A 17,690-nucleotide genomic window follows, 5' to 3' on the forward strand; every position below is an offset into this window, starting at 1 on the left:
TCTTCGCCAGCTTAAAACTTCCCCACCCTTCATATGTCAACTCCATTTATTGGATTAATATTGGATTGGTGTAGGATTGCTACAAAAGAAGCCCATTTCACACAAAACTAGTCCGTTTCTACAGTTTGTTTTACACATAGAGGACAAGAGCACAAACATGGGGTCTGAGTTTTCCCACATGCGTTTAAAAACCACTGGGGGGCGTATGCACACAAAATTTTGATTAGGCCTAGATATTATAGCTAAAAATAACAAACTATTACAACATACATGGGCCAATACTTTCTTTCAATAACAGAATATTTCCATTAAATTTGTGTTTCACAAAACAGCAGGTATAGACAATATTACAACTTACTGAAGGATATATTTTTTCCAATGTACTACCTTATATGATGTATATTATCACGAGTAATTTGTAAAAAAAGAAAAAAAAAGAACCTTTTTTGATCATTTTGATTTTGATTTGGAGATTACACAATACCCGGCCTCTTGCTCTGTAACAGACACTGCAGGAAGACGCTCCCCTGTATACAGGAAGTGCTAAACGACTAATTGGCTAGTTCGAGGTGAAAATCTGTATGGATTTGAAAGAAATAGGTAGTTAGTAACCCGGGTCCTATTTATGTAGAGAAACAAACCACGGAAACTACACGCAAAAAACCCCAAGACGATTACCAACAACTCAAAAATACATCGATCCAGGACTTCATGGAATAATAGTGAGAAAAATACAACGAGCTTTGGAATGTGCCAAACCTTAAATAGATACCATATGTGTCGCGCCTGTTGATGGAGATCCAATTCGCTACTGTACTGGTCGAGACGGGTTTTTTGTACTTTTTTGTATACGTTTTAGCTAGAATGTTACATCTGACTAGGGCTCTTCTAGATTTTCAATAACGTGAGTGTAGCTGGTTGGATCGCATCATCATCCCACGGTCTCTAGCTGTTCATGCCATCTAGTCTACTGTATGCTTGTTAGTTAGCCATCTTATCGCTAGCTGAAGCTAATTATATAATTGGTTTGCAGGGTAGCTCGACTCACTACCGCAACTAACCTAGCCTGGGTCTAAGCAATAATCGTAGCTCTAGCTAGTCAAGAAAAAATATATACACGCCTTCTGTTGGACTAGTTTATTATCATTCACGTGGCTGATCATAACCTCCGTTATCAAACGCTATTTAACGGAGTTTATGCAGCTGTCCCGCAGTGCACTGGACAGCCAAGAAATTATGTGCTTTCTTGGCTTTACACATTAGCAACTTAAGTTGCCTGTTGACGAAATTTGTAGCCGGGATAATCTTCAGTTTCTAACGATAGCAGGTTATGTTGAAGCATTGTCTGCCTTAAGAAATCATTGAATCATTTCAATGTTTCACTGATTTTGTTTCATATTAGCAAGCACGCTGGCCAGCTAGTTTTTACAGCTCCAGTTTGTGATTAAACTCAGCCAGGAACAACTCACATAGCCACCTGTTAGCGCGAGCCTGGGACAGGAGACCGTTAACGTTAGCTACTTCAGCTAGCTAGCTTTTTAACGAGTTAGCTGGTTGTTACTACCTGTCAGTGTGTGGAATAGGACTAGGTTGTGTGGCAACTGCGGTGGATTGAGTTCTACCGCTCTGCCTCAACGGTTCAACCCTTAGTTGCAATCCTGCAGTTCATGTTTCGACAAGAAGTCAGTGTATTATCTTTTATTCCGTCTTGTTCGTACCTTTTCCAATACGAGAAGAGGAATATGTCTAGATACAACATCTACAGTCTTTTAGACTGGGTTTATGGTGGAGTGGACCCAAAGTTCGAAGGCAACGGGGGACCTGAATGTGCCGCCTTCCTGGCACCTCAACAGCGTATGAGCGAAAGTCTTGTCATAGTCCTGATTTCAATCGTGGAGATTCTCCTTGCACTAAGGAAAATTAACGTTTCTAAAGACCACAAATATGTCGCGAAAGATGGGACCAAGACAAGACAAGACAGTTTGGGAAAGAACCTTTTGCTGGTGGCTCTATGTATGACTTTTGGAGTAGAAGTTGGATTCAAATTCGCCACCAAGACTGTGATATACCTACTGAATCCATGCCATGTCATGACAATGGTGCAGGTAAGATGACCAGTTCTTGATAATGCATTAATTCTATTTTATTTGTGTGCACTTGTAAATACAATGTATATTGGTTTGTATTTGTTATTCAAATTGAACTTTGTCACTCGTATTTATTAATCACTCCTATTCATTAATCACTCTTGTTTAAGTCAGATAAAACTTTCATACATTCTAACATTGCATACAGTCACTTATTCCGGCTGTTGTTGATCTCAACTCAAGGTAACTCAGCGAGCAAATTTGATTTTATGTTGCTAGACTGATAAAGGTGCCAGGACCATGGAGGGAAATCAAACAAGTGTTGGCTACATTAACATTTATTCATTTAGCACATGCTTTTATCCAAAGCGACTTCCAAGAGAAAGCTTTACAAAAAGTGCATAGGTCAAAGATCATAAACAATAAGATAGCCCCAAAACATGAAGCATACATTGTGATAAGCAAATAAGTGCCAATGGGAAAAACATAAGAGCATGTAGTTAAACAAATTGCAAATTAAACAACATGAAACAACTTCAAAAGTGCAAGGCTAGACTTCTTATCACAAGTAACAGGTTCTGTGTCTCAATTATCACATCAAACACAATAAACACACAAGCAATCTGTCACATTTGATGGATTGAATGAAATTAAAACCGTATTCCACAGACTGCCAATTGTTTGACTTCGCATGGCCTGTTTGCATCAGACAAATATCTGGAAAATAATGAGTAGAGGTTGTGGAGCTGAAACATCAACACTGTTCAACCTGCAGATTCTGCAGCCCCAAGGACTATGGTAGAATGTCACTTTTTTGCGTATTATAATTATTTTGTGTGAAGCTTTCAAAAGACTTAAAGGGCCCACTAAGGTCTTTGGTTACCTGGCTACCTAAAACATCCATGTCAGCTTAGAGCTCCTTTTGTTTAGGGAACAAAAGCCAAAGAAGAAGCCAATATCTTGCTGTAATGCACTTTCAGCTAGGTTTGCCCAAGACATCACAGCAAATATGGATGGTAAGGAAGGGTGAGGCGCCCGGAAGTAGAGGCCATCTGTTTGTCATTAGCTTTGCAGAGTCTGGACGAGCTCCTGTGTTTGTGCCTGGAGGTGGGGTAAGCCTTCTCTATGGTAACCACAGCAAAGCAACAACAGAGTTCTTTCTCTCTGGTGCAGCTACGACCATGCCCCATGTCCCCTGGCAAATGTAGCTTCGCACTGTCATGATTTCTGTGTTAAAAGACACTTCCTTTCAGTGAAGCAATGCACAGCATCCACTTCAATATCCTGATTTTTACCTAAAGCGCTGTATGTAGTATTTTACTTCTGTATTAAGACTGTGCTGCACAATATAAATGGTTATGTTACTTCTTTATCATACCTGGGCCATTGATGTGTGGATTGTTTTGTGTAAGCTTCCTGTTTGTTTTACAACACTGTGGCTTCATTGGACCAGTACAACATGTTCTCCCCCCCCCACCCTCCCCCAACAGCAGAGCACCAAAAACAGTTTTCCTAGTCCTGCTGGTCTTGGAAGAGGCCTCATCTTCCCTCTCCTCCTCCTCCCTTTCCTCCTCCTCCTCCCTCTTCTCTTCCTCCCTCTTCTCCTCCTCTTCCCCCTCCTCCCTCTTCCCCCTCCTCCCTCTTCCCCCTCCTCCCTCTTCCCCCTCCTCCTCCTCCCTCTCCCCCCTCCTCCTCCTCTCTCTCCCCCCTCCTCCTCCTCCCTCTCCTCCTCTTCCCTCTCCTCCTCTTCCCTCTCCTCCTCTTCCCTCTCCTCCCTCTTCCCTCTCCTCCCTCTCCTCCTCCTCTTCCCCCTCCTCCTCCTCCTCCCTCTCCTCCTCTTCCCTCTCAATGTGTCATCCACTCGGGTCATTGCTAATCTACAAACCAAACACCTTTTTCGAGTTTCTTCATAGCAGTTTCTGGCGATTTCAGCCATGCCTCTCTCATCAGCACCACCCACCTTCAGCTCATTTGTTAGATGTCCCACCAGAACTTTGAACTTTGTTATGCAATTATAATATTTTTTCCTCTTTTTATATTGATCTTTTTGGTGTAAATGTTATTTGTGCCGCTGCTGTTGCATCGGAATTTTCCTTCGGGGATAAAGTTCTGTCTAGTCTAATCCTTCTCCTCCGCTTCCTTCTCTTTCTCCTTCTCTTCTACCCTCTCGCCTTTCATCTCCTCCTTTTCTTCCAACTCAACAAAGCAGCCAACAACAGCTCTGCCCCTTAATAACACCCGAGATGACTGGAAAAAGAATTTCAGAAGTGTCTCAACATGTTAGGTTGGGTTTGACTGAAAGTCTCCCAGGGAGTAGTTTACCCTCACACTCAAGGGCCAGTCACAAGGGGGTACTTTATCTGTAATGTACCCAGAGGGTCAAACTAGGACAGCTTGGGGTTTTAATGATGCTCTTTATCTAAGCACGCATCAATAACATAGCATAGCAGAGCTTACCATCAGCTAGCAGGGCCGGCCTCTCCGGAGGGGTTAACCCAGCCTGGAGGAGGACAGGCATGGGCTTGTCTACCTGGGACGTGGTACCTGGTTGGTATGCAGTCACCTGCCTTGGCCTGTGCGTAGTATACACCCTGTGACTGCAACATAATGTGGGATGTATCCCTATTTGAATGTGCAGAGATGCCACTGACATACTGTATGCAACACTAGTTCCTGTTTTAATTATATTTGCATAATGGAAAAACAAACAATAGGCTGTTCATCAGTTGTAAAGAGTCTTATGTGAATGTGTGGTTTGGCACTACTTGTGAGTTACTGGGTTTCTTGCCGGGCAGGTTTCCCTTGTTGTTCTTTCCTGGCGTGGTCTGTCGAGACCCTAGCTGTGCCCTTTGACCACCTTGGGCCGGTGAGCCTGCCCTGCTCACAGTCAGGGAGACGCAGGCCTCACTCTGTAGCTTTGCCCTTTGACCCCAGAGGCTGCATGCATCCCCTTATCCTGTGGCAGTCAGGCAGCTGGCTGGCTCTCTGCTCCAACAGTGAAGTAACCGGAAATGTTTGTTGGACTGAATTCGATATGTTTTGCTTTCAAAGCTTTTTTCCTTCTTGTGTTTGGGGTGGGGGTGGGGGGTGGGATGTGTGAAACTTTAGTTTGTGCTTGCAGTGCGGGCTCTCTGAGCTCTGTTCTTTTTTCTTTTTTTAACTTGTAAAAGATGAGTCTTGGGGTATGTATTGGTCTGAGGCTGCAGTTCCTTACAGTGCGTTGTTCGTGGTGGTGGTATCAACAGCTGCAGGCACACTGGCAGCTAGGGTGTCTTTGAAAAACGAGATGTTCTTTCTCTGAGAGGAAGGCCTATCTTGGTCTTCTCACTACGGGTCTGAGCGGAGCAGGAGAGGCTGGGATCCGGTTATGTAACCTCCCCCGATCATCTCTGGTTTTACTAACTCATGTGGGATTCCTGCTGACAGCCTCCTCTCCCCTCTCCTCCTCTTCTCCCCTGTCCTCCTCCTCTCCCTTCCTCTTCTTCGCTCTCCTTCTCTTATTTCCTCTCCTCCTCTTCCATCCTGTTGTCTACCTCTGCCCTTACCATCCCACATCCTCTCCTGCTCCCTCCTCTCTTCCTCCTCTTGTCCCTCCACCCTTCCTACTACCCCTCTTCTTCTCTTCCTCCTCATCCTACTTTCCCTCCACCACCTTCCCCCTCCTCCTCCCCATCTGTCCAGTAGCTGTAATTAGACGGTTCTTCCTCGGCTAGTGGCTTCACGTTACGCAGATGGTCTGTGTTCACTTCTAGAGAATGCATCTCCCTTACCCGTTCCCACTACCTACCTTCGCACTAACGTCAATCCCTCGTGGCTGCCTAGAGACAGGAAGCTTAGAGAGAGTGAGTGACTGATCCTTGTAATCAGGTTAGCTAAAGAGATCCCCCCCCCCCCACACACACACACAGGTTAAATAGCCCTTCAGGACTTGTTGAACTTGGCAGTGGCCTCACTAATCATCTCACCAAGTTCATTCACTAGGAAACGAGGTTTGTTTGAAAACCTGAAGGTCTTAATCTTATCTGGGATGATTGTGTTTTACTACACTTCCGATAGACTACTCAATAGAGTAGATAAGACCCTTGGACATTGTACTGTGGCGGAGTAAAAACAACAATTGCAAGAAGTCCAACATCAATTGTTCTGAGCACTTCACCACTGCTTCACAGCACAGATAAACAACAACCGCCATGTCAAGAAATCATAGCATTGCACACTGAGGTTGATAAGGATAGTAGTATTATTTCTAGCCATTTAACCCAAATTATGAAATGATCATTACTTTACATAATCACATATTTCATCAAACTGAATATGTTGAGAATTGCTTTCATGACATGGTGTATCTTACACGTGTATCGAACATACAGGAAGGAAGGTTTGCTTTGCATATAGGAAGGACTATTATTCTCTATGAAGTAGGAGTTCTGATAGGGTTTGTAAGTCTTGCTGTGTTGGTTAACATGTATTATCACTAGGATTCATAACTCACAGAAACAAGTCTAGCATGAGAATAACTGCTGCATGACTCCTCTAACCACTGATATTGTCTCATTTGCATTCACAGATTTTCCTTCTGGCATGCCCGCCATGTAAAACAGCCATGGTCATCTTTAGGTGAGTACATTCCACACACACACTCCACCTACCACAGAGCTGTGGTTCAGCTATGCAGGAACACACTGAAGACAGTGTCACGGGCGGAATTGTGTGAGGGTTTATTTCAACCAACTGACATAATCCTCCTCAAAATAGCCCGTCACCCCGTCAACACTTTGTGTGACTTCTCACGCTGGCATGCAGAAAGGGAGAGACCAACCTTTTACACCAGCAGAAGAAGGTTGACGGGAAGAGAGATACTTGCCTTTTACACTCTCCAGATAGATAGATGGAGGGAGAGAAAGTTAGCGAGATAGAGGAATAGAGTGAGAGGGACTTGCCTTTTACACTAGCCAGATTGATGGAGAGATAGAAAGAAAACGACTTTCAGCTCTGGGACATGGTTGCATTTCAGTCTGATTGGGCAGCCGAGGTTTTCCAGCAGTTAGTTTTAATTGATTCACTTAGGATCAGTCTGTCTAGCTGGATAAGTAGGGGAGAGAGAGGCAAAACGAGGCCTGGAGACTGCAGTCATGGCTCAGAATATATGCTAAACACATTAGTGGCTGCTGAACCTCTTTAAAACCCATGTTCTCATGTGGACCAGAGAGAAGGAAATGGATATCTGAGATGTTCCTGTGTGTCTTCTGAGCTCTGCACAGCTCTCTCCTCTCCAGCCCGTTCTCCACAGAGGACAAGAACCCCTCGCTGACCACAAGTATTGATTTTTGCCACTTTTTGGTTGAGTGCCTCTCATGTGGAGCACATTCTAATGTATTTATGAGGCAGAAACATTAAACTGGGTGTTGTTCTTTGTTTGAATTTGTACGCATTTGTAGAAAGAGTCTGTTGCTTTTTTTTGTTTGGGGGGGGAGTAATGTCTGCTCTCTCCAAATGATCGTGTGTCTTGACGTGCCTGCGGGAGATATTTCTCGCCTTGCGCATGTCTCTTTATAGACTTAAAATTAAATCTTGACACATTAGGAAGCCAGTGTGGAATGTCCCACCTCTAAAAGACACGTCGTGTACAGCCAGTCCAAGACACCAATAATCATCAGAATCAGAATGGAATTTATTCGCCATGAAAGTTTGCACAGACAAGGAATTTGCTTTGGCAGGAAGGTGCATACAATAAACATATAGGGACCTAAAATTTAAATATGTGGACTATCTATACTAAGGGTACATAAACTAGCAGTACTAAGTGGGATTAGAATATAATTAAATATACAATAAAATAAAATATAAGTTGCCGTAAATTACAATATAAAAATACAAAAATACCAGACGGTGATGGAGGAAGTGAGGATGGACTCAATGATGGCTGAGTAGAAGTGCACCATCATTGTCTTTGGCAGGTTGAACTTCTTCAGCTGCCGAAGGAAGTACATCCCTCTGTTGTGCTTTTTCATGAATCCACATTATGACGGTGCATCTCCTGCATGTAATCATCTGACGTCTCCGTGGTTACCAGCTTCAGGCTAATGTCCCCTGGGCCTAGCCCGCTGAGGGGAAGGAAGGCGAAGCCAAACTCCACACAGTGGGAGAGATGCAGTTGTGTTGGGGGTGTGCTGTTCAGTCAAGCCTGAACACGCTGGATGAGTGGAGCCCCCCCGACACTGACAGTCCCAGTGGACAACTCAATAATGAGTAGCTAGTAAAGAGCAGGGTGACAGCTATGTAGCCTATTCCTGAACAGGCAAACAGCTGTAGCTAACAGTTGAGCTGGCTAACACATCTAACCACCGGCATGTTTATAAAGTGTTGAGGGAGTAACTGGTCTTTTAAGTGGCAGAGGCGCTCGTAGAATGTTAGTTGTTTGGTGCCCGGTGTTTCCAACGCGCTGACGCAAGGCGTTTTGTTCCTGGTCTGACAGAAACAGGACAAGCCTCTGGCCTGTACACTCAGGTGTCCTGTCCTTTCTCATCCCCAGAGACCTGAGCTGTTCTCCTCAGCTGTCTGTAGGAAACAGGAGAAGAGAGCCAGGACGGTGTAACATGAGACGTCACAACAGTTTGTTGTGTGAACAAACTTAAATACCAAGAGTTTTAGTTACTCTACCCAGACATACTCTACAATGTGTGGATTTAGGTTGTTTGTAATTGTATAACTTTTGAGGTATTGCCCGTCACCTTTTAATGTCAAGTATAGCAACGATTGCAAGGCATCAGTTTCAAACGTCAATCGCAATAGTGTGGTCAACTGCCGCTTTCCTGAAGCAACCCCATCCCACCGCTGGTACACACTGGTGCACATTGAGAGAACAGAAAAGGGGAACTCTTAGTTCAGCGGAGCTCGGTTAGACAGAACCATCTTCTCCTCCTCACTTTTTAGACAGACACACGGGCAAGTCCCCTTCTGAGGGAAAACGATGGTTATTCATAGTTGTCAGTGAATATAATTGTTCGGATAAAAACACAAGGCACCATTTTATGCATCCATTTTTGTATTCTCTATCGTTTACATAACTGCACCTAATTGCTCTACATACTTTGTGCAGGGTACTACATATGAGGTACCAGAGGTTCGGAACTGGGTGAAAAAGAAAGATGGGTGCTGGTGGTAGTGGTGGGAGGGGAGTTCAGTGGGAAACTGGCCCAGGGCCTGACATTCTCACTGGGGAAACTGGGAGAGAGTGGGCCTGGAGCCACACTAGTTGGCCCTACTGTGTTCCCATGGCCCGGGTCATTGTGCTGGGGAGTCGGGGGAGAATTCTTCCAGCGGATACATCAGTTGCCACGACAACTCACCAAGGTGTCGTTTTCCCGAAAGCATAAGTAAAATGGCTTCAGAGAACTGTAAAAGTGGGTCATATGCTTAAAAAACGAAGGGAAAACAATGCTGCATCTGTTCGTGTTGTGTGTTGTTGCTGTGAAAGGTGTTCTAATCTGTGTTTCCCCCCCTAAGGCTTCAGGTCCACATGCTGAATGGGGCGTTACTGGCTCTCGTCTTCCCTGTGGTCAACACCCGACTGGTGAGTAATCTGGACCCCTGAACTGCAACCTGCACCACTACACTGAGACCGTGGTGGATGGGTGTAGCTCAGTGGTAGAGCATTTGAGACTTCACTTCAAGGTTCGATTCCCCCTCTGTACATAGAACCTTCCCTATCCTCCTCCTTCCTGTAGCGCAGGGGTTCATCGCTGGCTCTGTGTTCAGGTTGTGTTCCTGCACGCAGCCCAGCTGTCTCATTCCAGACTAATTTGTTATTGTCTCACTTATCTCACAGCTCTCAGGTCAAAGTCACATTCATCAGGGATCTGAAGAGAAAATGGGTGGTAAAGCAATTGACTTCGGATCAGGAAGTCGCAAATAAACACATTATTATTGCTATAAACTTACTCACTGATAGTAAACTTTTTGCTCAAGGTTTTTAACCAGAAAAACCAGTACGAAAAAAGTATTCCATTGTTAAAAATACCTAAAAACTCTACCGCAAAATATCCTCTTCCTTTCAAGACAAGATCACAAAGGTAAACAATCTTTAACCTAGCGCTGTGTTTCCTTATAGCAGTAGCAGTAACATCAGCATGAAGACCAGCGGACAAGTAACAAATTAATTGCTGTGAAGCCTTTTAAGAAACCTTGCCAAGCTGTTTACTGTCTGCTAATGGCACTGTCTGTCAAGGCACTGTCTGTCAAGGCCTGCTGTCAACTGTATTACATGTAAAGACAAAGGCAACTTATGTAAGCCTCATTTTGTGGCTTTCCCCTCCCTCGTATTGAGCAGGCCTGAATCCCTCTGAACAGCCCTCCGAGTCACTGTCCACCAATCACAGCCTCTCTCACTGCCTGGCAGCCAGTCCAACACGCAGCTTTTACTGTGTTGTCCTGGTAACCACGTCACGTGACCATGCTTAGGAATCCTGTTCAAAGTAGTGTCTCTCCAACAGACACCTCTGGAGGGTTTAAGAGAGCCATTCTAGAGAAGCCATGTCTGTCCTCACGTATTGATTTAGTGTGTGTCTGCAAGATTGATGATGTCATAGTGAACTGTTCTAGCCAGGGGCCTAATGATGTGGCCCATTGAGATGAGAGTACAGTATTCATGTCCTGGAAAAGAGATTAAAACCAAGTTATCACATAATTCTTTAAAAACAATCTCTTTAATTCAGTGACATGCTACATAATAACAACCAAATAAATCCACTTTGAGGACAACATTTTGCAAATCCCCCCCACCGTAATGAGCATTGCCCAGGCTGCGTTCCTGATTCCATAGGGGCCCCTGATCCGAAGGGTAAAGTGACATGTCCTGGGTAGGAGAACTGTAGCTTGTAGTCCATCATTCCTCAGGCCAGGCTGGTGCTGTGGGCCTCCCCTTCTACCCCCTTCCTTCCTGTTGGCTCCTCCCAGCGAGTCCTTGGCCTCTCAATCATGATTGTGCACATGGCAGTGCTGCACATGGCAGTGCTGCACAGGCAGTGCTGCACAGGCAGTGCTGCACAGGCAGTGCTGCACAGGCAGTGCTGCACAGGCAGTGCTGCACAGGCAGTGCTGCACAGGCAGTGCTGCACAGGCAGTGCTGCACAGGCAGTGCTGCACAGGCAGTGCTGCACAGGCAGTGCTGCACAGGCAGTGCTGCACAGGCAGTGCTGCACAGGCAGTGCTGCACAGGCAGTGCTGCACAGGCAGTGCTGCACAGGCAGTGCTGCACAGGCAGTGCTGCACAGGCAGTGCTGCACAGGCAGTGCTGCACAGGCAGTGCTGCACAGGCAGTGCTGCACAGGCAGTGCTGCACAGGCAGTGCTGCACAGGCAGTGCTGCACAGGCAGTGCTGCACAGGCAGTGCTGCACAGGCAGTGCTGCACAGGCAGTGCTGCACAGGCAGTGCTGCACAGGCAGTGCTGCACAGGCAGTGCTGCACAGGCAGTGCTGCACAGGCAGTGCTGCACAGGCAGTGCTGCACAGGCAGTGCTGCACAGGCAGTGCTGCACAGGCAGTGCTGCACAGGCAGTGCTGCACAGGCAGTGCTGCACAGGCAGTGCTGCACAGGCAGTGCTGCACAGGCAGTGCTGCACAGGCAGTGCTGCACAGGCAGTGCTGCACAGGCAGTGCTGCACAGGCAGTGCTGCACAGGCAGTGCTGCACAGGCAGTGCTGCACAGGCAGTGCTGCACAGGCAGTGCTGCACAGGCAGTGCTGCACAGGCAGTGCTGCACAGGCAGTGCTGCACAGGCAGTCATCCAATCACCTCGTGTACCGTACAGGATGATCTGTCTGATTGATACTTGATATCTTGTTTTGTATTCTTTAACCCTTGTGCTGCCTTCGGGTCACATGACCCAAAGGTTCATAACGAACCATCGTTGTGTTTACCCAATTTTACCTATTACAAAAACAAATAAAAATCATTTTCTTTTAACCTTCGCAATGTAGGGGGTCTGAGACAGCCCATCAGTTAAAAGAAAATGCTTCACTTTGTTTTTGTATGCGGTAAAGTTGTCGCAATACAATGGTGGGTCACAATGACTGATGGGTCACAATGACCCGAAGAGAACACAAGGGTTAAGCCCACTCTGTCCCAAACAATCCCAGCTTCATTTGAACCCTCCGTCTTTCTGTTGTGAAGTGAACCCCTAACCCTGTAATCAGTGATGATTGAATGTTACTACATAGTTGCAGGGCTGTTTTTCTAGCCACAGGTCTCCACACTGCAGGTGAAGTAGAGGTAGATTCACTAGATTGTAAAGTGGTGCAATAGAGGTAGATTGACCAGATTGTAAAGTGCTACAATAGAGGTAGGTTTATCAGATTGTAAGGGGTACGGGTAGATTCTAAAAGCTGTTGTCTCTGTTTCCCCTCCAGCTGCCGTTTGAGAAAGAGATCTATTACATCCAACACTCCATGCTGTATCTGGTCCCTGTTTACCTGTTCAGGAAAGGAGGTACGCTACGCTTGCTCTGCACACTGGCATCAAACCACTTCCTGGTTGTGTGAAGGTCCAGCAAGGACATACTGCCATCTAGTGTGCAGAAGTTGCTAATATTGTCTCTTATTTGTCGTCATTTTCATTCATTAAATCTTTGTGTGTACTGTACCTTTTTTAACAATAACCTACTTGTGTGGACAAGAAATGGATTATTGGCAATAAACACTAGCTTGGCTTCACAGAAACAAAGAGTCTGTTGTTTGGACATTATAAAGATTCCCACCCCTATTGGACATGGAAAGTGGAACCAGACCACAAGTCAGAGAAAGGCTCTTTTTAAAACATTATTATTTTTATTTTTTTAAACCTCCCTGCAATTGAGAGTTTAGATGCCGCAGAGCCGTAAAACACATGTAATGAGACTCAGATGTGAATTAGAGGATGGAAATTCTGACGGGAGTGCCCCCCCAACTTTTCAAAACAAGACAGGAAATATCCTGCTCGTTCTGCTTCTGGCTCCACTGGTCAGAGAGAGAGAGAGAAAGATAGAGAGAGAGAGAGAGGGGGAGAGGGAGAGGGGGAGAGGACAGCTGCAGAGGCCTAGCGCAGCCATGCTGCTGGGGGAGAGAAGGAGTGTTGTCTGGCACTGGGCCTCTTATCATCAGGATGTCAGGGGATTCAGGGAACCATGAAGGGTGTGATTTGTTTTCTCTGCCTCTCCTCCCCCCTGCCCCTCCCTGCCAACCGTAAAATAAATAAATACAGTCACTGTCTATCCAGGACAGTACACTTGTAGTAATAGTTCCATCCATGGTTGTGTGACGGTAGTTGGGACAGCCATCCTGTCAGCTGTGGTTGATCCAGTGTGTGTTCTCAGCCTGGGGCCATGCTCTCGTAGTAAGGCTGGTGTTTGTGCCTCCTCTCTGCAGGCGTGTACAAGCCAGAGCCTCTGGGGGACATGTGGTGGGCACTCCTCTCCACCGGCATCCTGTTTCTCTATCACTTCCTGTTCCTGCAAAGCCTGGGCCTGGTAAGACACAAGCCCCCTGCTGGACACCAGCTGCAAGTTCACTCTAAAAATTATGTAACTTTGGAGTATTATTAATAGAAGGCTGATTAGAAACTTGCTTACTGTTTACCTACCAAAAAAATGTCAGAAGAGGGTTATTGATAACACACAAGTTGTAATAAGAGAATATAACGATATGTAAACACACATGACAGTCAAGCATGACTAGACACATCTGACTTCTCTCTGATGTCATAATGACGCTTACAAAACACCCCTAGGGAAGCCTTTGTCTTGTCTCCTTGACTACCGTGACCGTCCTTGTCTCCAGGTGACGGAGGTGAACCTGAACAACATGCTATGCCCGGCGGTGTCAGACCCGTTCTACGGCCCCTGGTACCGTGTGTGGGCCACAGGCCACCAGACCCTGCTGACTCTGGTCCACGGGAAGGTTCTGACCCTGCTGTCGCACCACACCGGCCCCACCTGCAGATACATGCTGGACACGGCCCGGCTACGCAGCAAGAAGGTTGACTGAAGACACATGCCGACAGACACCTGGGACACACACAGAGACCTGGGACACACACACACACAGAGACCTGGGACACACACACACACAGAGACCTGGGACACACACACACACAGAGACCTGGGACACACACACACACAGAGACCTGGGACACACAGAGACCTGGGACACACACACACAGAGACCTGGGAAACACACACACACACAGACACAGAGACCTGGAACACACACTGCCTCACTGTACGCTGCTCTTTACTGCAGGTAACACACACACATACTGTCGCTTTGAATAGAAGCGTTTGTTAAGTGAATACACACACTGCTCTATGCTGCAGGTAACACAACACACACACACACTGATAGAGCCTTTCACTCCAAACACCTGTTCTGATGTTGGAAAATGTTATATCAGCATTCTTAATGCACCATGTTCTCCTTATCATATTTGTTTTTACAATGACAACAAAACACCTTTCAGGGTCAACTGAAACGGTGTCATTCTAGTTAGCGTTCCAGCTGGCTTGCATACGTGCTCACACATAGTAAAGACTGCTTACGTGTTAGTGTGTGGATAGCCAGATGAAAAGAAATTGCCTTTTTTTCCAAGAATTGTGTTTTCACAAATTTATATTGTCTTAAGTTGCCTTTTGTTGAAGTTATATTTGTTTGACTCGAAATTGGTCTAACCCAAATGTCACAACTGTATTATCTTTGTACTACTTTCACTTCTTAACTTTAGCTAGCCATGCCAGTTGCCATTATATGTTTGTATCTCAAAGACATCTCAGATGGCTGTTAATGTTAACAGCGTAATTGTTCCGAGTCATTACTTTGGGATGTGATGTCTATTAGAAGCAATGTTCAAGAAATTGTGAGCAGTCTGTTACAACCTCAGGACCTTGGAAGGAGAACCTTTCACCCTGTGTAGCAAAGGTGGGCAGAGTTTTCCCGGAAGGCCGAGGGAAGCAGTTCAGAAACGGGAGACATCAAAAGGGAACCTGTGCCCCTGTCTAGAACCTGCCGTCTCGGTGGATATCGCTATTTATTAACCCAAACTGAAGCAAGGGAGCAGAGGGGACAGTACCTTCCGGTACTTTCTCTTAGTCATTTCAAAATCGGTTCTCTGCTGAGAGACCCATGGATGTTTAAAGGGATGTTTAAAGGATATGACCTTCAGATAAATGTAGATAGAAATGTAACAATGTATATATCATACTGACATGAAACTCGGTTTTATCAAATCGTGAACTGGGCTTGTCATACATTGTACTTTAAATCTACATTTGTAGCGTCTTGATCAATTTCAGTCTAAGTACTCCATATGTTATACAATCACATACTGTATGTTTAATGTATTGGATAAACTGCTTCCATTGATAAAAGAGCTGACAGGGATGTCTTTTTGGAACCCTGTTTTAAGGGATGTAATGAGCTCTCTGATCATTGGACGGCGAGGGATTCTATTGTTCGTCACTGAATGAGAACATGTTTCAAAAGAAAATGAGATGTTAAGTTTTTGTACTTTTTACCAGGTTAATGTGCACTTGTTCTGTATAGAGAATAAAAAGGTGTTTACTCTTTTGTCTTCGCCTCACTTTGGATTCAAGCGTCTGCAAAATGAATAAAATGTGAAATCAACATCATACAAAAAAAGAAGCATATAAAAAACAAACACCAGACACGTTTCTCTTTTCAAATGGTTTTGTATTTTTTTATTGGATAAATGATTTTAAAAGGTAATAACAATGTTTAAAACTACATTATCTCCACAGCCATCGCTCACATACCCACCCATCTATAATATATGTGTGATTTTTTCCTCCCATCCCACACTTCATTTAATTTTTATTGTTTTTACTTTTTTTTTTTTTTTTTTTCTTTTTTTTTTTTGAGCCATACTAATCATAATAAATGCCCAAGTCTCATCACACTAAACAGCAATTCAATGGGAAGGAAGGATCTAACTACAGGGATTTTTTTCATTTTTATTTCCCAGTTCGTATTATTCCATCAAAGTTTTTTTTCAAGTTACTAAAGCAGAGGGAGAGAAATTAAAAGAAATAAAGACTTGCTGTGAGGGAATACGCCAGGTACATGATACCTGACCAGAGACCATCCCTCTGCACAGCATCGCAGTGGAACGCCTCCCAACATAGAAAACCACTCAAATAATTTAGAAACTAGATCCAAAATATTTCTTGAAAAGAATTGATTTTGATTTTACAAAAACAGTCATTTCTTTCCATTTTTTTGTGTACTTTTTTCTTCTTTCCATTAAGTACATTTTCTACAAAAGTTCCAAACAAGTTTTTCATAGTACTTATTTCACTTGTCATTATTATCATCATTATTATTATTGATTACTTGATTCAGTTTTAATTGTATTTATTTTTTTATCTATCAGTGCGATTGTATACCAGTGCAGCTACTGGGTCCAGAGTAAAGAAAACAGGCTTTTCATCTTTAGATGGCATAAAAAACAAGGGAAAAACTCATCTTTTATATAAAGTATAACTGCTGGTCTTCAGGAAAAACACATTTAAAAACCCATAAATCTAGGAGGCACGCTATGGGATTTCCTTTTTTTGTAACATTACAATAATAATAATCATAATAATAACAACAATAAAGAAAACAAATGACATAAAACAAACTAGATATGCAACCATGTAATTGTATTGTCCTTGATGCCTAGTAAGGCATCACAGAGAGAATCAATGAAAACTCATGATACAACAGGTCGCTTAAGAAATTAAAATACAGGTTAGAAATCGTACAAAAAAAAGAAAAAAACATAAAAAGAGAAAGAAACATACAGGGAGGGGGACATGTGGTAGGTTGTTTTTGAAAGGACAGGAAGCCAGGCCTGAACAGCAGCATTTAGAAATGGCCGGAGGCATCTTTGGTTCGTTCAAACATACAAAGGTAATTGAGGGTGGGCATTCCACGAAAATACATGCATGGGCACAGTGAATGCTGGGCCTAATAACCCTAAACTGGTATGGAACCAAATTACAACTGTCATTATAGAATGCCGTTGCACTAAAACCCTCCCTGTTTCAAGATTCATGATGGTAATGGTCACTGGGGCATAAATGTTCTTTTGACTGAAAGGGCACATTTTGTTTCCGTGTTATAATATTCTCACAACTGGTAAAACAATAACTCTGTTACAGATGGTTAAATTACAGGTCAGATCAAATGGACAGGATGAGTGTAAGGGAAACATGAAAGTCTGTGAGCTTCCACGGGGCCACACCAGCTTGGGAGAGAACGCCCTCCATGACGCTGCTACCTACCAGATGACGTACTGCTACCTACCAGATGACGTACTGCTACCTACCAGATGACGTACTGCACCTCTAGCCCCCAGGCCCCCAGGCCACGAGGCAGGTTGAGGACCAGATAAGGGGAGGAGGGATGTTAAATCATTGACTTCCTGTCCTTTCACACTTGCACAAGTTACAACCCACAGTGGTAGGAAAAAGAAAGAAAAAAAACACCTGTTACACAGATCTGCATATATCAAGGATAATAAGTCGATATGATAGATGGGTCCGCATGACTAGTCACAGTACCTGTGACCGCCCCA

At 44.5% G+C, this 17,690-nt stretch overlaps 1 protein-coding gene across 1 annotated transcript; it reads left to right on the top strand.

Moving 5' to 3' along the window:
• Positions 1 to 557: 557 nt before the first annotated feature.
• LOC136962790 (transmembrane protein 164) lies at positions 558 to 15,676 on the top strand. The gene is made up of 6 exons (XM_067256680.1): positions 558 to 2,105; positions 6,655 to 6,704; positions 9,594 to 9,660; positions 12,494 to 12,572; positions 13,487 to 13,587; positions 13,898 to 15,676. Exons 1-6 carry the CDS (start codon positions 1,668 to 1,670, stop codon positions 14,102 to 14,104), a joined length of 942 nt encoding a protein of 313 aa, XP_067112781.1. The 5' UTR covers positions 558 to 1,667; the 3' UTR covers positions 14,105 to 15,676.
• Positions 15,677 to 17,690: the final 2,014 nt, after the last annotated feature.

This window comes from Osmerus mordax, chromosome 19 (genome assembly GCF_038355195.1).
Source record: "Osmerus mordax isolate fOsmMor3 chromosome 19, fOsmMor3.pri, whole genome shotgun sequence".
Taxonomy (NCBI): Eukaryota; Metazoa; Chordata; class Actinopteri; order Osmeriformes; family Osmeridae; genus Osmerus; species Osmerus mordax.

What these genes read in the sequence shown, in the direction of transcription:
- LOC136962790 (XM_067256680.1), top strand. Translation starts at nt 1,668, where the DNA reads ATGTTTCGACAAGAAGTCAGTGTATTATCTTTTATTCCGTCTTGTTCG. An exon ending in TTACCTGTTCAGGAAAGGAG is followed by an intron (nt 12,573 to 13,486) that starts GTACGCTACGCT and finishes TCCTCTCTGCAG; the next exon opens with GCGTGTACAAGCCAGAGCCT. An exon ending in TCCTGCAAAGCCTGGGCCTG is followed by an intron (nt 13,588 to 13,897) that starts GTAAGACACAAG and finishes CCTTGTCTCCAG; the next exon opens with GTGACGGAGGTGAACCTGAA.